Raw genomic sequence first — 20,026 nt, 5'->3', positions numbered from 1 at the left:
TGGAGAAACGTTTGACGTGCAGAGAGTTGGAGCCAGAGGACCGAAGAATTCTGGCAGGGTGGTATTTAGGGATGGAAAGCTGGATTTAGAGAGGTTCCATGCCCCAGACAGCCTTGTGGATGATGCAAAAGGTTTTGAATTTGATCCTTGCAGTCACCAGAAGCCAATGGAGGGACATTAGGGCTGGAGAGATGCAGTCCCTGAGCTTGAGGCCAAGGATACGTCTTGTAGCCCCATTCTGGATTAGTTGGAGAGGGCAAAGGAATGAAATAGGAAGGCTGAGGCAGAGGCTTTTGCAGTAGTCAACCTTAGAGAGAACCAGGGCTCTGGAGACATTGAGCTTCTGGGAGAAGTTGAGAAAAGGTAGAATGCCCGTAAGGAGATAGAAATGAAAGTTGGATTTCTTGGCAAGGTCCATGATGTGTGGAGAGAAGGAGAGAGAGGAGTCAAAGATGATCCCAATGTGTTTTGCCTTACAAGTGGGTGAAGGGAGGGAACCCAAGGAGTCACTTCTTTAAATAAAGTATCAGTGTAGATGCTCAACACCACTCCCCTTTGTTGTACAGGTTACATAATTACCTCTTTTAAGCAACACATTATGTAACTTTGTGTCAAATCTTTAAACACATGTCTGTGCAAAACCTGAAAATGTTTTTTTGTGCAGTGCTTTAATACCACCCTGACTTCCTGTTTTGCCACTTACTTTGGGATGTAAACAGCTGGCTTAAATCAAACAACTGAACAATACATTATTCTTTGTATTCTTTACTCAGCTGATTACCTCTCCCAAGGAAGAGAACAATATGTATGTGCAGCAGCGGGACGAGTACTTGGAGACCATCTGTGAGATGGCTGTGCGGAAAATCTCAATCATCACCATCTTCGGCACGATGACCAACAGCACCATGAAAATAGACCACTTCCAGCTAGGTACTTATTTTATTGGTATTGCTTGCGCAAATGTGACAAAAATCAAGTACAATTTCAAACATATTACTGGACTTCACACTTGGTATCTTGCACTCAATAATGATACACATATTTATAAATGATCCAATATACATATTTGCATACAAATCCTGTTACTTGTTCTTCCCCCACACACCTAAAAACTACAAAACTCTTCGTTGTTCTGTTTTTACTCTACTTTAGGGAAGAATTAGATAGATCTGCATCCAGTTGTCTTAGGCTGAAAATATACGTGGCTCTGACACACGGAACAGAGAGGATTTAGCTAAATAACATATACAAATAAATCACAGCAGTCCCTCGCATGGTGCTGATGAACACCATTAGAACAGCATGCAAGTATACTCAGGCTCTTGGTAACGTTGGCTGTGCCATTTGCAGATATTTTCAAGGACGGCTTGACATCCTTGATTGACAAGGCAGCAGCCAAGCAAAAAAAGTTAGTATGTCACATCTGTCATGCAATCTCAGTTTGGTTCAGTTTCCATGCAAGAAAGTATTTTGCACTTCAGAGACAATGGGCCTGATTTACAAAAAACCATGTAAATTAGGCCCAATGTCTGCATTCCCCAGATACAAATGCGCACATTTTATTAGCAAAAGAGTTGCAATAAAACCATATGTGTTTGAGTGGTGCAAATGCAGCAGTCTTCAGTGTAATGTGTGTCCATGCATTTGCAACAGTCAACAAAAAACTACAAAAAGCTGATATAAAAATATGGCCTCATAAAAAAGGAGACTGAATAAAATGTTAAATACAATTTTGGTGGATGGGAGGATTTAAGGGGGTGAAAAACCACACCCAATTTTGGAGATTTGAAAGTGAGAGTACTTTTTTGTATTTGATCATTTTGTAATCTTCATTTTTGTAATTTCTGTGTAATTGGTTAGTAAATTGAAGATAACAAAAAAACAGGTAGAACAAAAAAATAGAACAAAAAAAAATAATAAACAAATGGAGAGGTGAAAACATTGACATACAGAAATGGTTGGTACGCTGAATGTTCCAGGGGTTGCAAGGCTGGGGAGAATGAAAGTGGTGGAAGTTCCCCGTGGACAAATTGGGGTGAAATTACATACTAAGCTGTTTCAGGGGGTTGCTCCAGGTGGGGAGATCATTGGTAACATGGTATAGAGGAGATATAGGTCCCATCGGTCTTGAGGAGGATTAAAAAAACTCAGCTTTAGACATTTCAAAATGCTAACATAAGTAGCACAGATTTTTGTTGTGTTAATCTTTTTGAAATGTGTATTGTATTGGCTACTAAATTGAAGACAACACTAATACAGGTCAAAATATTGAGCAGAAAAATGTAGACTAAATATAAATGTAGGCTGCAATTGGGGGCGTGGCTTGGACGGCCATGCTGTAGGGGGTGAAGCTCAGGAGCTCCTGCGACATCCAAGAGCAGATCCGTCCAAGCTGGCATAATCCACCAAAAATTTGGGCAAAAGCCAGATCCAGATATCGGAACACCCAGGGAACAACCTGGAGGACTGCTGAGGCAAATCGGAGGAGGGACTGTGAAGGAAACGCAGTTGCAGACTCCGCCGCCGATTCCAAGATGGCGGGTGTGAGATGAGGAGCTGTGGGCTGTCGTGTGGCAGGGGCAGGACAGACTTGCGCTAGCGAGTTCGAGTGATGCAGCCCTCTGGGGAACGGTGCGGAGGGTGCGATCCCGCCATCAACGAAGGCCTGCACCGTAGATGAGGTGCAAGACGGGGAGAAGGTGAATCCTGGATGAGACTCCAGACCTCTGACTGGAGCACACTGCACCCCAGCAGTGATCCAGCTTGGAGGACTCCTGGTGGGGGTGTGCGGCAGAAAGCAGATACCCATGCCCACCCCCTCCCTCTGGTGTGCGGGTCCCGATCGGGTTCCGAAGATGTAGGAGCGGCACTGCTGAGGCGGGCCGCGAGGAGACTTCATTGTGTGAGGGACCCTGGACGAGTCTGCCGGTGCTGGGACAGGGCGAGCGGACAGCAAGAGATCGGTGGTGTACCAGGGGAAGGGGAGCCAGCAGTGAGACCACGGCCCACAGTACCCCCGCGAGGGGCCAAATCCTGGGAATCGAGTGGACTAGCATAATGCTGACGAGTACAGGCGGCCCACAATGACCCCTCTGGTAAGGATCAATTTCAAGATGCTCCACCATAGGTGGAACTTCATCAAATAAAAGAGAGAAGCGGCAAAGGTGGGGTGACAAGTTGCACCCCACGCTAGGTGACACGGCAGGAGGCCCGGACAAGGAAAGGGCATACCCAGGAATTGGGGGCTAAATCAGGCAACACACACAGGGCCCCCCAGATCCGGGGCAGGAAGATCTGGTTCCCGGTCAATAGGGACACATGACGCCAGCCCCAGAGGTCCTGCCCTGCGATATTTAATTTTTGGAACACTGTAAAGATGAGAGCAGAGGCAGGCGGTATCCAGATGCAGGCCTGGACGCCAGAGTCTTACCTCCTGGGACTGTTCCTGGGGGGCTGCAAACAGCAGACACATGTGGCGAAATTGAAGGACTTAATGTGTGTCCTGGCCAAATGTCGCATAGCAATGATGTGGAACTCGAGCAAAGGGTCATCGGTGGAAATGTGGTGGGCAGACCTGAGAAAATGGACAATAGAGGAAACAGTAGTGTGGACCACGGTGGCGCAGAGCGGTTGCGGGAAAGTGGGACTAAACTATTTGCATGGAAGTCTCTTATCCAGGACCTGTTCCGCACTACAGACGGGCAGGATTGAACCCCCGGTGACAGGCGCAGCGAAAGAACTTGCTGGGGGATATGGGCCGCAAGAAGCCCAGTGGAGAAGTCAGAGGGGATTATGCAGTAAATACTGTGGACAGACAAGCTGAGAGGAGTGCCACCGCACCAAGGAGGCAGATGATAGAGTGTGGACTTCAACACATAGTGCCCGTTGTTGTTCGTTTGTTATGTGTTATTAATAAAAACTATTTAAAAAAAATGTAGGCTGCAATTTGGGGTAGGTGTGCATAACAGTTGGTTCAGGATATGGTGAGTGGTCTCCACCCACCCCTATCACGAGGATTGAAGGCACGGGAAAGTGATGAATGTGATATGGTTCTTACAGGTAGAAATGTTGGTTTACAATACACATGCAAAGTGCTTAGGAGTTTGGAATAAGTTCACAACGGGCACACGTAATAGGAAATGGGCCGGTGAGAGGGGTTATTTTTTTATTTTGAGAGGAGCAGAAAATGATACGGTTTCGAAAATTTAAAAATGTAAAAAGATGGTAGGATATATTTTTGTAGGTGTTAATTTATTGTTTGTTTTAGGAGTCTTTATTTTTTAAAAGAACCCTGGCCATGGCCTCATACATATGTGTAGGTGATGCATCAGTAGTAAGTAACACGCTTCCATGTTCCTGCTTGTCAGAGCCCTGCAGCCAATATAAACATAGAAGCACAATGCCCTCCAGAAACTATTGTGATGTATCATCATTATTATGGTCTCTGTGATATATATATATATATATATATATATATATATATATATATATAGAGCCTGACATGTTTAGATGCAGATGCTTTCTAGCCCTAGAGGACAGAACTAAAGAGTACATTGCAGCCAAGTGGATGAGATGAGCAAGGGTTAGCAGGCGGGCCCGAGATAGGTACCGTCAGGTGTATGTGAGTAATCTAATGTAGCCCATATGCCTCCGGTAAAAGTCAGGCGGTGCACACAGAGGAACTGGTTTATACATGGAAGAGGGGGAATGGTAAGCAGTTAGTGAAAATGGTGACTAAGTTATGGGATGACATATTTCCAGACCACAATTCCAAGCCGATGCAAGGTTTGTGCCCCACAACAGCATTCCTCGGTCACTGGAACTCAGCGACAAATACTCACTTGCAGGCTTAATTAAATATAATATTCGGTGAAAAATGTAATGTTAATCAATAAGTTTAAACAGTTCAATGCAAAAAACACTTGAAATTCAGCGAAAAACATCAGTTTAGGTGACGTTAAAGTGCTGGTTTAATGCAAAAAAAATCCTCAAATTTGTCGGGTGTTGCAAGTTACACCACCTTAGTTCAGAGCTGCCCACGCCCCCCCCCCCCCCCCCCATTGCAGAACCCTTTAGGAAACGGATGTTATCACATTTGAAATAAGGCAGGATGTTACTTATGCCATCATCAATGACATGACTGGAAACTAGAGCCCAATGGTTGACATCACAGATGGCTTGACTGCTTCCACCATATACCACATCACTTATGACATCCGCAATGGCATCATTGGAAAGTGCATGTTGCTGTGAAAAATCCACCTATTGTATGTCAACACATAAGAGAAACATTCTACAGCTAACTATGTCTTGTATGCCAACATATAGATGTATATTGTGTCAGTGTCTCATGCACACTTAATACAATGCAAAACATGTATTTTCCCTATTTTCCCTGCCTCTAACAATAAAGAGATGCTTTTGAAAATGTACTTCAAGGACCAGATGTACTGTAAAAAGTGCACACGTTTAGGTCCAACCTCCTCCCCTTTGTACTAACATCCTATGAATCATATACATGCAGTTATACTTCCTCAAGATTGACCTTGACTGCTAATTTTGCCTAAGCATTACTATTTCACATAGCACAGGATACTATGTTCTGGCTGTGAAATGAAATAGAAATGGATTTGGAAACGGTTGCCTCAAATCCTTCTATCCTGCCTGCTGCAAAGTCAACCTACACAGATGTTCCCTTCACTTTTTCATCGTGCTTTGAAAGAGTGTGGTGTGATCGTCTTGTCCTGTGCATGCGTTCTACATATTAATACTTTTCAAATAGTTTGAATTCTTAACTAACTTTACATGGCTTTCAGGTAAAATGTATAATTTTAAGGACAGAGGTTAACATCAAATTTGTTAAGTGATATTTATTTTATTTGGAGTTGCTCGTCTGTTGCGAGCTGGCCCAGGCCTGGCAGAATCTGAGAGACACACAACACACTTGACTTGCTCTACTTCAGGGTTTTTTACAGGGTAGTAGTGTTTTTTATTTAAACGTTGTATTGCTCTTGTTTTCAGATGCAATCTGCACTACCAGTGATGGCATTGATGATGCCACATGTGATCTGTGACATCATCTGTGATGTCATCAGTGTGCTCTAGTTTCCAGTGATGTCATCAATGTTGGCATAAGTGACGTAGTATGTGATGGCATCAGTGAAGTCACTGGCGTGCTCATGGGCTGCACCGGGAGGGGGTTCAGAATTAAGGCGACATAGTTATCAGTACCTGTTGAATTCCAGGTTTTTTGTGTTAAACCAGCACTTTAATGTCCCTTAAAAAATGCCTTTTCACTGAATTTCTGTGTTTTTTTGCTTTATCTCCCACCACCCCTCTTCTCTCTGTTATCATCAGTAAGACATCTGCGATGTGACCACTGCAATCTACACAAAAGGGGGCTTAAAGTTAATCATACTAAACTTACCTGAAGTATTGAACATCTAGGGTTTTCTGACAGCCAGGTTCACTTGCAAGAGAAAAAACTACAGGGCGTGTTCTAATAAAACAGGCACACAGAGGGACAAAAGGAGGAGCTCCTGGCACTGCAAGTTTGCGATAATAGAGACAACCACCACAGACCTAGGCTAGTAACAATACCTGCTCCATTACATTTTGAAACGGACAATAACTGCATGTACGTACGTATCGTCCCTACGTGCCATCGGGAGGATAGCTCAGGGGCAACATGCTCGCCTTAGAAGCAAAAGGATGCGGAGCAACACAGCCTGGGGCCGCACTTAGAAACCTCTGGGTATTAAGCGCGTTATAAATAACCGAGTATATATATTATACGTGCAAGAGGAAGAAGTACAGAGATTTTGCCATAGCCTAGCCTCACAGGTGGCTGCAAGACAGAGATCTTACCACCACCAAGTACTCTGATGTGTGTATTGGGTACAGTAATACGGTAATACAACCAGGTTCCTGTAAAGAATGCCATACTTCTTCCGAAGGGTCACAACACTGTGCACTGCTTAGGGAAACACATCTAGTCAACACCTTACCTCAAAGATAACTTCCCAAAATCAAAACCCACTTGCTTGCTTAGTGATAGTGTACGTAGACATCTGCAACCACCTCTTTCATCATTTTCCAGTCGCCAACAGCACATGCATGGGAAAAGAAAAATCAGTAGTATCGACAAGATAAACCAGCATGTCCCTAGACAGTACATGCCCATACTGTCATGCCCACATTTATGTCAGCATGCCACTGTAAAGTGCATAGACAAAGGAACACACACGGTTTGTTTTGCACATAAGGCCAGTCATGCCATTTCAAGTAAATATGTCCATGGTGGTTGCACCAATAAGTACCAGTATCCCTGTGGAAGAATACCATCATGGCTGCTTTGTCCATGTAGTCAGTAAGGCCACGGTATACAAACATGTCTGTGCTGGCTGTGCCATTAAGTGCCAGTACTTTCAGGTAATAGCACATGCATGTCTCCCACCTTCACCTGTAACTATCAGGTGCTCTGGGCATGTATGCACTCAACGTGTTCCCTTCTCCAGCCTGCTCAAAATTCTGGGCTCTAACAGAATACTCACCTTGATGTTTGGTGTTCCGGCTGGCTCCCGTGGCACTCTCCTTTAGCCAATAATGTTTTCCAAACCCGTGGGATCAGGAGAATTGGGTTATTTGTTTGCAGGCCAAGCAGAGTCAGCCAATCAACGTAGCAAAATGCATTTTGCTCGTGGGGTTTTCTGAGCTGTATAAAAGGACCAGAAGAACACTTTCACTTTACAGGCAAGGCCATAAATTGTGTTTAGGAGAAGTTCGGTAAATTTGGGGGGACTTTTGCGATCTTCTTGACAGAGCATTAGATTTGAGTCTTTTGTTTGATGTATGCCCCTTCTGCCCGGTTGTGTGTTTTATCCAACCCCTTCGTCATCTATTCTTTTTATCCTTACTTTCTGTCACCCCAAAATGTTTTGCCCGTCCCTTCCCCTGTTCCTTTTTTTCTTCGGGTCACCCGAAAAAGGATTTAAAAAAGGGAAAGGGAAAGAAAGCTACTTTCCCTTATGAATTCCTAACCACATCGTTTGTGTGTTTGTTCTACTTAACCATGCGTACCTTCTTCTATTGTATTCGCTTACCTTGACGTGTTTTCCCTTATCTTGCCATTAACACAAAAAATTAAACAATATAAGCACTCCCCCTTTGTATTACCATTTGTTTGCTAAGCATAGAAATCTTTCTTATTTCTTTGTGAACCATAAATTCCTTCCTGTTTTAATCTCCTTCCTTTGTGTCTCTAAGAACCCTGTGTTAATCCTTTAATTTGCCCTCGTCTGTTGCCTGTCTTTTTTGTTATGGTCACGTGTTTTAGTCCTTCCTAAGAAGGGAATTAAAATCATGAAGAGCGTAAGCATTTGGAGGATGAAGGGAAAGTTGACTTCTTGAGAGATGAGAACATTGACCAGGTGGCAGTCACAGAAGGCAATGGTCAGACAGGTGTGGATGTAGGCCTTGTATGTGGAAGATGCCCAAAGACAGAGCATGTGTTGTCTGAGGTGGGAGAGTCATTGGGGGCAGCTCGGGAAGAAGGGTTGAGGCAGTGACGAAGGGTTTGCCACAATGCGAGGAGATGGAGCAGGAGGAGGCAGGGCTAACAGAGAGTTTGTCACTGTCACAGGAAAAGGCAGAGGAAGGGTAGGACGAGGTGAGGGGGGCAGGGCTGGTGCAAGGATGCCTTATGCCAGAGGTTTTAAATTAAATGGGGGGGGGGGGACTGTCATGCAATGCTTGACTTAATAAAGAAGAACACTATTGGAGCTGCAGATCCACTAAAGACATTGCTGGACAATGCTTTACCCAACAATGGAGTTGGAAAGGAGATGGAGGTAATGCAGGGAGAGGGTTCAGCAGCTGTGTTGGGCTGCCCGAAGCCAGATGAGGAGAGGGTGCAGGTGGTGGTGTGGGAGGAAACGGAAGAGCAAGGTATGGAGGAGACAAAATGAGTCACCAAGCGGATGTTTCAGGAGGAAGAGGCACTTTTTCTTCCGCCCTCTGAGCCTGCCTCAGCATTTTAGCGCGCCCCCTTACATATTGTGTCAGTGTCACCATCGACCAGCAAGATCTTGATCCCATTGCCAGCATCACCAACACAGCAGCTTGTCGTTGTCCGTAACCACTATTTGGGCAAGCATAGAGGACTAAATAATGCATCATTCTCGCATGGTTTGCAGATTTTAAAAAAATCAAAACAAGTTGAAACAGTACTTAGTTGTGGTGAAACTAGCTAGTCTAGACCAGAATTTACTTAATGGATCAGACACTGGCCCACAAATCCAATTATGTTCCACCTATTCTTACTGTACATAATGGGCCCCTTTCATTATTTAAGCTTTTGTCACAGATGGAATGAAGGACTGTGCCTAACTGACCTGATGAAGAGGTATGGAAAACACATCAAGCCACCCCTGAAATCTCTGAATGCACAACCAACTGCCTATCTGTGACCCGACAGAGGATGACTCTACGCTGCCTCATGCTCAACTCCCCAAAGATGGAAGTCATCTTTCTCTCTGCCTCCAGCGACAACAATGTTGTGGGAGAGAGCGTGAGGGAGATGACAGAGGGCATTTCCACAATCACTGAGGCAATGCAAGCCAGCATGCTCCTGACCCTGCAGCACATCTGGGGGCCAGAGTCGGGCCGGTCCACCTCATTGACCCCCAGAGAGGGATCTGCACCTGGCAGCCCACGGTGCCGATCCATGCGCAACGTGGCCCACCCACAGCCAGACCTGCCTGGCAAGTGCAAGAGGCTCAGGAAACAAATGACACAGTGCATTGCACTTCTTCTCACCAGGCATGTGAGGGAGGGTGTGTTGGGAATGGGCATTGGGGAGTGGGGAGGTGGGTGGAGAGGGTGTATTGGAGAAGGGTGTTGGGGAGGAGGGAAGTGGGTAGGAAGGGTGTTTTTGGGATGGGTGATGGGGATGGGGAGGTGGGTGGGCAGGTAATGTTGTGGAAGGTGTTTGGAAGGGGGAAGGTGGATGACCATCCTCATTGTATGATTGTGATTTATTCTCTACATTACTCCATGCAAAGGTGAGCGGCATGTGATTATCGATGTGATCAGAAATAATTGTCTATTAGTTCTTGCTGCACAAAGCGCCCATCATTTTCATCCGCCCACTCACTGTGTGGCAGCACTGCACCTGCAGATATGGAGTCATTGTCTTCTGAGGGTGGCATGTCCACATCAGGGGGCAAGGTGACATTTTGCCTGAGGCAGATGTAGTGCAGCATGGCACAAGCAAAACATATTTGTCCAACCTTCTCTGGCATGTACAACATGGTCCCTCCGGTCCAGTGTAGACACAGAAAATGACCCTTCAAAAGGCCAAAGGTCTGCTCTACACACACCCAGATCCTGAAGTGTGCCTCATTGTAGGTCATCTCCTGTGGCGTTTATGGATTGTGCACAAGTGTCATTAGCCATGGTAGCTGGGTGTACCAGAGTCACTCGCAAGGGCAAAGGTTGCAGGTGTCAGCCACGGTGCACTGTGGATGAGTTTCCTTTTCAAAAGGCATGTTGATGGACACTTTATTCATGCATTTTTTCATCATTGCTGTACAACATGGTTTTCTATTCCAGTAATTGAATGTAGTGCTATGTGCTATGGGGGTACGTACGCATTGTCGTGTTACACCGTGCACACAGCTCTCAACCAACAGTCGTCCTTTTCATTGCCTGTGACTGGCATTGCAGGGTGTATGTTGCCTGTGTTGGGCTTTGTGTTGCTATACTGCATGTGCCCTGATGAGCGATTAGTTCTTGTGCATTTTTGTGGTGTGCAGTAACACCTGGAGCGTTCCAAGTGTCATATGGAATTATCAATAATGATCTCAGACACAAATAACTGGATATACTCAAAGAATATGGCAAAATACTACTTTATTATCAGCTCAATATAATTGGGCAAACTGGCGAGCAACGATTCGTAGTGCACGCACTCTCACTAATTATTTGATTATACAAAGGCCTCAATATACGCCAGCTATAACATCATCCTATGGGGCAATCATTTAAAACCTATTGATGCAAGGGATTGGTTAGGGAAACATATGTACGTATGTATTGTTCAGGTGTTAGTAACATTATTGGATGCCCCTTATCTGGTAGGCACGTCTTGAAATACCTCTAAATAAGTATAATACAGATTATAGCAGAATAACAGCAGCGGATTGGTTTCTGCAACAATATATAACACACTGCTACATAGACCTTCACGATTGGTTGGCATTCTCTCCCAACCCTGGACTTTCGGCTCGTTAGCAGCACGTAAGCAAATTGAAACCCAGGTGCAGAGAACAACATCAGACTACTACCCTCTTGCCCAATTAGTCCATCATCTCTCCTTGGTCGCTTCTTTGTGGGTGACCTTACAGACTGTTCTCTTCTCTGGGACTTTTAAGGGAGTGTAGGCACATCACTATCTTCATCTGGAACTTAATGAATGTTTTTGGGTTCTGAATCATGTGTGAGGAGACCATGATTTTGTCAAATCTGACCTTTCATTTTGTACTATTTAATTCAATTAGGATGGGTGTCATTACTCCTCTTGGCCTCAGGAGACTTGGTTGCTCTACCTCAGATATGCTTTCTACATCTTTGTCCAATACTTGGCAATTGCAGATGTTTTCTCTTTGCTTAATCTAATGTACATGTCTTATGCACATGGCTTATCCTCTTGACTCCTTTTGTGCCTTCCAATTATTCCTTGATGTGGCATCCTTGACCCTAGGCCAATAGATATTCTTTGTCCCTCACACAAAGCTGTTTTTCTAGCATCTTTAGCTCTGCAGCCCTGGTCTGTTTCTGAGATAGCTTGATTGGTTTCAACACAAGTCCAGCGACCAGCTTTTCCCCAAGGCCGCTTTAGTCACGTTATGTTTTCTTCTGCGGCAAGCTTCTATATGTCTTATCTACCTTGCGTTTCTGCATATGTACATTCCCCTTGTCTCTTTTCACTCATCTCTTTGGTGTACATGATTTCTTCGTATTCGATTATGTTTCTCTTATTCCTTCATCATTCTTTAAGTATTTGCATACCGTTTCAGTGCGTCCTTGTGTTGTCTCTTCATGCCGGCAATCTGCCCTCATCTGATTTCAATTACAGCTCTTCGATGTCCAATGGTGTATGCAGACATCCTTCTACCGTGTCAGTGAGAGAGTGCTTGCGATATGGCTGTCTGGGTGCATAACATCTCTTGTATCTTTGATGCTGTATTGGGAAAATACCTGGTGTCACACGTAGTGCTCTCTTACTTTTATTCCTGCATGATGGAGGTGAGGTGGCAGAAACTAGAAATGACGTGTACACCTGTTCATCTTACATTCCTTCCTCTGGTCGAGTCCTCGACCACTGCTTCTTCAATCTTCGTCATCTTTTCTCCATACCTTGGTTTCTTCGAGATCCATGCTTTTGTCACCCCCCCCTCAGGTTGTCTGCATTCTTTATGTACTCATCCACACTCCATGACATGTGACAACACTGCCCAGTTGGTTGACAGAATGCCCATCGCCCTACATAGTTTGTATGATACTTTGGGTAATAAAACCCCATCACTGGGTGTGCCAGCAAATTCTTATTTATGTTCTCATGGGTGGTGTCTTCTGTCTGTGGTGTATGGTCAATGTTCACATCAATAATTATCTTCATCCCAATAACTTTCTTTGCTGTCTTCTTGCATTGTCCTATAATGATCCTTAAAAGACAGAATCCTAGCAATGCCAACACTTTTATGGCTCAATTTGACTTATTCATCTTCGTATGAAGGGTTGACAGCATAGTTATTGCCTCTATCAGAGTTCCATTTTCTTCATCATGGGCAGGTGTGTATGTGCAACAGGAAGGTCCGATCTTGGCGCACATGCTGCCTTCCAATGCTGTAATCATGTCCAGCACATACCTGTTCTGGAGGGCCATAGGCCTGATGGCGCTTAGTTCTTCTCGGATCGCATTGAATCCTTTGATTGATGTGTTTATTGTTTATAACATCTCCAACCTGTTAATCTGCAATCACTTGGCATTCACTGCATTCTGGATTCCTGGCATGAATATGGCTGCAAATATCACTGCCGTCTTGCTGAATAGTTTATGCTCAGCTGGAATATCATCATAAGCTGCTATTGATTTTGCTGAGAAGTAATTCTCTCTCTTCAGCCGAAGAGGTTGAGTGGCCTCTTCTTTCTCTGCTGTGCATCCATTTTTGGAAACTCTTCAATATGGAGATCACTTTGGGGAATCACTAGTGCATGAACATGTATGACCAAAATAGAGCATATTCCTCCCCAATTTTTAGGCAGCTGCATGTAAGCTCTGGATCCACAGGCCCAATAATGGTCCATCAGCATGACAATTCCGCCACTCATCCCTGGAGCATCAACCATCTGCTTACTGTTGTTGTTTTCTCCCACTTTAGTTGACCCTGTATTTCTGAAGCACACTGTGACATTCTTCTTTGGTAATATGGATACAGGTCCTGCTTAATTCTTGACCCTTGTTAGTAGTGTGCATACTTGGCCCATGTTTTCAGGTATTCGTCATTCACTATTTTCACTACCTGCACTGGTGCTGTCATCATTAAATATGCACTACAGGCCTGCATTCGATCTTCCCATCCTATGTTAGTTGCCACTTGTCCATATATTAACATCTGATGTCTCTCCCAGCATCCTGGCAATCCTTGTGTTTCCCATGCATCTGCACATCCTAGTTCTTTTGCTCAACAATTCTTATCTGGTCTCCAGTCATGCCACTGAGGGAATACATAAGCATCCTACTCATCCAACCTGGTTCTTTTTCTATTTGCTGCATTTTTATATAGATCCATCATCTTAAGATTACCCATCTTCCTTCAAATTGTCCTCTTGTTGTGCATGCTGCTAAGTGAGTGAGTCATCTTGCCTCGTGTTCAGGCATTTCTCTTGTAATGAATGTTCTGGCCCTGCTCATAGCATGGGGATCAGAGAACATACATAGCAGCTTTCATCTAATGTTCTCCTCACCTCCTTCATGTGCTGATGTCACGTTATACTTTAAATGGGCTGAATTATCAAGATATGTATTTATATCTTCATGATCTTCAACAGCCTCTCTTTTAAGTTGAACAATTTGTTTAGCAAAATCACGGAAAATGCTACTTGTGCTTTTGTTAGGGATAATAAGAGAAGTTTTATTTTCAACCATTGTATCTGCATTTTTAATCATTATGTGTCTAAATGCCATAATAATAAGGAAGAAAAGACAAATCATTGTGCAAAATGAGGTCACAATTTGTATTTCAAAGAAACATTTTAATGTTTCTGTTGGTAGTTATTATCTTATATTTTGGAACATTCCCATTGTTTTAATTCAATATATACTTTTGTAAATCACACTTTTATATCAAAAACCGCAGAATAATTGCAATAATCTTCCTGAAAATAATATGACTGTTTTTAGGATTGGCGAAAAATGTAGCAATGTCCATGTGTCATTTTACTATAGTTGGATAAAACTGCAATATGCAAGTAAAAACAGCATACAAGAATGTGTGCAACATTATTGCTACAGGCAGCATAAAAGTATGATGTGCTCTTTCTCTTTGGATCCAGTACGCCAATACATTGTCTCTTTCTCCTATCTAAAAGAGTTCTGCAACTATTTCAAATGCTATTCGTCCTTTTTCTTCTTTGCCTTGAAAAATTCTTTAAGGATTCAAGGTGTCCATATTTTGATGAATCTTTGTTTTGGTTCCTTGCAGCTGATCTTGTCATCATCTGTGGAGCTTCTTCTCTTGCTTCACTGTCATTGGATGCAGGAGGGGTTAAGGTTTCTGCTTTGTACAGCTTCAATGTCGTGTAGGTGCAGCCAAGCTCGTCTTCCTTGTAGCTTGACAGCTGTGAGGGTAACTTCCTGGTTGGCTGTCTTCTTCAATCCTCTTTGATCCCTCCCTCCAGTTTTTGATCTGATGAAAAATAAAAGAGACACTAGCAATCATATTTGTCAAGTAATCATGCAACTCATTACCAAATGTTTTGCTACACTCTGGGCATCAGTTTCTACCCTGGTAGGAGGAGCAAGAGGTATTCTCATACTGCGTCCAGTCACCTACTCATGAGGAGTCAGATGGTGATCTGAGCCAGGCTGGGTACTAAGTGCAAATAATGCAAGGGGGAAGCAATTTAGAAACCCCTTCTTTAAGGTAATTTTAATCTTAGCTATCCTCTCTTTAAGGAGTCCATTTAAATGTTCACAGATACCATTTGTCTGTGGGTGATAGGTAGAAGAAAATGTATGCTTTATGCCTAATAAAAGAGTAACCTGTTGAAATAATTCATTTACAAAATGTGGTCCATTATCAGACTGCAGGACTTCACACACACCCCATCTAGGAAATACCTCAGGTACAAGAAACTCACAGCACATGTGGCATTGGGATGTGTACATGGACATGCCTCGATCCATCTGGAAAAGAGACATACTACACCTGACATATACCTATACGTGTTGCATACTTGTAACATATCCACATAATCTATATGTAGATGCTGAAAGGGGCCATTAGGTCTTGGGATTGCTCTTCTTACTGTTAGCAACGTGTGCCCTGCTGTACATTTCTGGCACACAATGCAGTTCACTATAAACTGTGCCACATGTTCTAATAGATTTGGTGAAAACCGATCTTCTGCAACTATGGCAGCAAGACTCTCTCGAGTCATGTGCACATGGTAGAGAAGCTGCTCTAGCACCACCTTCAATAATGCTACAGGCATAACTGGCTTTCCAGTACTGCCCTGTCTCCATATACTCTGAGTGGTGGATAAATAACACCCCAGGTTGCAACATAAATCTTGCTCTTCTTGTGGGGCTCGACCTGGTAATTCAATCAATTGGACAATAGACAACATATTAAAACCCTTGTTAACCATCATGCACCATCCTGACATTTGTTTAAGACTTTTTTACTTCAAAATCTGGAATATTTGGAAAATATGCTGTCCTTTTGGCTTTGCCATCGGCGGCTTCGTTACTTTGAGAAATCATGTCTACTTATCTTTTAGAGACGCATGTTGCACTGGTGTGCAATCTGCATGGAGGAAACCCCTCCTTTTCCAAGGTGACAATCCTGCATGTACAGTTGACGTCTCATAGGCAGAGACTGAGTACACGGTCACTTCCTCATCCTCATATCTCCGGAGCGCAGCGATAAGCGCCACTAATTCTGCAGCCTGGGCTAAACAAGGTGAAGGCAGTCACGACCTTGTCACTGCTTCAAATTCCCCATCACGGTTCAGCTTTACTACTGCCAATCCTGTATGTCTTTCTCCTGTCACCTGGTCTATTTTTGAAGAACCATCCATGAACAGAATTTCCACCCCCTCTGAGAGCATGTTCTCTAACGGTGGGAATATCATCATATAACTCAGTATACATTGTGCAGTCATGTACATAGTCCTGCTTTCTTACTGGCTATGCTATAAATGTTGCTGGATTCACTATTCTACACCAAACAATTTTGATCGCCGGATTTGAAAAAATCAACTCATACCCTGATGCTCTGTTTGTAGCCAATGTACTTTTGGGTTTCTCTATAATGGCAAATAACGAGTGTTTGACAAATAATGTCACTGAACACCCCATTGTAATGCTTGCAGCTTTTTCAATAGTGAACGCAGTAGCAGCTAACGCTTGTTCACAAGGGTAATGCCCTTTCATTACTGGGTCTAAAATCCCACTATAATAAGCTAATGCTTTATGTCCATGTCCTAATGTAGTTTTCTGTGTGAAGACTGCTGTATTTACTTCTCCATTTGAATGTGAGAATAGTTAAAACTCTTCAATATAATCTGGAATTCCTAACACAGGAGCTATACTAATCACCTTTTTAAATTCTTCAAATCCTTCAGTAATTTTATCTGTCCATGTTATGTTACGTTTGCCTACCTGTGCTTCTTTAAATCCTTTTTAAAAGTGGTCGATTATATATGTACTGTAATCGAAAAACCCAGGTTCTGCAATAGTAACATTAGCCTAACAATTAATGCATTTCCCTCACTGTATAGTAACATTAGCCTAACAATGAATGCATTTCCCTCAGTGCTTTCGGTTCTGTCGTCTTCATGATTGCTTTTGCTCTCTGAGGTGTCACTTTTCTCCCTTCTTGAGAGTTTAACTGTCCAATATACAGGACCTCTTCCTAACAGTATTGTAACATTTCTTTATCTACTTTGTATCCTTTCTCTGCCAGCAAGGTGATGAACTGAAATTAGTATTTTCTACACTTTTCTTCTGTCTCGCTGCAAACTAAAAAGTCATCTACATACTGAATTATGGCACTCTCAATTTGTATGTTACCTAGGTCCATCTGAAGATCCCTGTTAAAAATTGAGGGGGACTCACAGTAGCCCTGAGGAAGATGAGTGTGATTTAGATGCCGATTTCTATACAAAAACAAAGTCAAATCTTGTGAGTCTTCATGAACAGGAATTGAGAAAAGCTTGTTCTTCAAATCTATGACTGTAAAATATTTGGCTGTGACTGAAATGTTGCATAATATCGTAGCTGGATTTGGAACTAAAGGAACTTCTGCTTCAACTATATTATTTAACGGATGGCGATCCTGAATAAATCTCCAAGACCCTCCTGTTGATTTCTTCACTGGGTACACAGCCGTGTTGCATGGAGCTCTAATGGAACTAATATTCCCTGCTTCATTAAAGTGGAAATAGTCTCAAATATGCCTTCATCTGTTTCTTTGGACATGTGGTATTGCTTTACTCGTGGAAAAATTGCTCCAGACTTAAGCTTAAATGTAACTGCTCCTGATCCATGCAACAGACCTACGTCATATGGACTGTTGGTCCATAAGATGCTGAGCACCTTCTCTAAGTTTGCCTGGAAAAATGACGGTTTCGTTTTTACTATTCCATTCTCTGTGGTATCTCTCTATTCTCTACTTTGATTGAATAAGTGAGACTTATGAAAAATACTAGCTCATCATCTGAGTAATCATCCCTAAAAGGTTCTTTGTCTGTCAAATCTGTCAATCTACATCCTTCACCAATGGCTTTCACTGCTCTCCATCCTCTTCCCTCATCATCTGCCCCATGGACAACCACCCTTTCTTTCGTCTCTGACCACTGCTGCTTTTAGCTGTAGGGGGATAACCTGTCCTTCTTCATCGTCCATGGGTATTTCTGGTCAGAACAAAGATTCTTCAGCTATTCTCAATATTTTACCTACCAGTCTCGGTAACCATGTTACTTCTGGGTCTAGAGGAACTCCTTGTAATGTTTCTTGGCCTGTAAATGCTAATATAAACTCTCTTACATTCAAGAAATGTATCCCTGGAGTAGAACACACTATTCCTTCTTCGATAAAAGAAATCATCATGTAAGGTTTTGTCATCAAGTCATGCCCTAATATATTAACTGGTGTCTGCTGAGAATACAATAATGGCATAAAAACATCATGTTCTCCTATAGAGATTCATAATTCATCAGTACAAGGAACTAAGCTCATAGCCTCAGAGAATCCCTGCGCATTCATGGCAATGCAAGACATTGGATACTTTCCCTCTCGGACACAGGAACAAGTTGCTCGCTAAAATGTCTTGCCTCCTATCGTTACCTTGACCCTTGGTTCCTCTTGGGGGTCTGGTGTCACTGATAGTACTGAACACATCTGTTCGCTCTGTGGGCTTTCCTATTGTTGATATAAATTCATCCCTGCACCAGTGAAAGGATTCCTTCCTAGCATGGTCACACTCCCTATTCTAGGTGTGGATATTTGTGGAACCCCAGCATACGTGTTCCATTATGGCACCATGGCCTGTTGTGTCTGTGTTTGCTGAGTTTGTACTTGTTTTGTTTGCATAGACACTTGCTGTGGTTGCCCTTGTGGCATTTGTGATTGCAATGGAGCTTACTGTGTTTGCTGTATTTGTGGCACACGTGTCTGAGTCTGCATGTGATCTTGGGCATAATACTCTTATGGTTCTGTATTGCATTGTAGAACATAGCCCATCCCCCTCTTGGAGCTTGCTAGTTTTGCTGCATGCCCCCTCTACTTCTGCATGTTTGGGCTATGTTTCCCATCCTTCCACAACTCCAAAATTACTGTGGCTGTCCGGAATTAAATCCTCCTACCTAAGGGTTTTGAAATACGCCTTGTCCTCCCCTAGGTCCATTCCCTCTACCTCCTGGCCAGAAATTGTATCCCCCTTTGACTATAGGATACACTACATTGTTTTACTGTGCTCGCCGTATCTCTTGTGTCACACCTTCACCACTTGTCAACCTTGCTCCCTATAAGGCTAGTTTTGACAATGTTTTCTAAACCAACTTTGCTTCCTCCTGCTTTTTACTCTCTGCTTTCTTCTTATTCTTCTCCTTTAACAATCGACAATGATGCACAATAGTCAATTGTATCTCTGCCCATGGCTTCGCCTCCATCCCTACCTGCTTCTTCATTTGCAGCGGCACTGGCTCGGGCATTCCCTGACATAAAATATGATAAAATAATGCCACTGTTTTATCCCACGGTTCTCTCATCTCAAGACACCAGAGTTCTTGAATGTCTTGAATAAAGGCAATAGGATCTTCATCCTCAGCTATTTTCCTTGTCATAATCGTACCCTTGTCTGATGTGTCAGGATATTGTACACTGAGCGCCCACCATACGTCTGCCCTACAATTATTAAATGGCGCTCCATTGTGTGTCGTGTTTTTTGCTGTCACACTCCCATTCCCTGCTCATCTCCAAATGTCATCAGCTCTCTCCCCTAGAATGAATGCTAGCAGGCCTTTACTGTTGATTATTGTGAACGTCATTCCTGATGTCACTCTTTCTAACTCAAAAATCCACTTTCCCACAACTGAAGTCAAAATGGGTAATTTACACTTCAAATTATCTTAATCCATTTGTGGACACAGTATATATTGTGGCCATCCTACCCCTTTCTCTAATAATGGGAATTGTGTATTTCCAGGTCCACAATCATACCCACCTACACTTATCATC

At 43.2% G+C, this 20,026-nt stretch overlaps 1 protein-coding gene across 1 annotated transcript in view; it reads left to right on the top strand.

The window, feature by feature from the left end:
- Positions 1–20,026, top strand: part of CCDC80 (coiled-coil domain containing 80) — a 487,864-nt gene that overhangs the window by 122,771 nt on the left and 345,067 nt on the right. Inside the window, exon 3 of the mRNA XM_069636489.1 lies at positions 774–930. Within this exon, the coding sequence (XP_069492590.1) occupies positions 774–930 (157 nt within the window). The remainder of the gene's footprint in view (positions 1–773; positions 931–20,026) is intronic.

Source organism: Ambystoma mexicanum, chromosome 7p (assembly GCF_040938575.1).
Source record: "Ambystoma mexicanum isolate Mex_15411 chromosome 7p, UKY_AmexF1_1, whole genome shotgun sequence".
Lineage (NCBI taxonomy): Eukaryota > Metazoa > Chordata > Amphibia > Caudata > Ambystomatidae > Ambystoma > Ambystoma mexicanum.
Note: the sequence above shows the minus strand (reverse complement) of the source record. Positions and strands in the feature narration are given on the sequence as shown.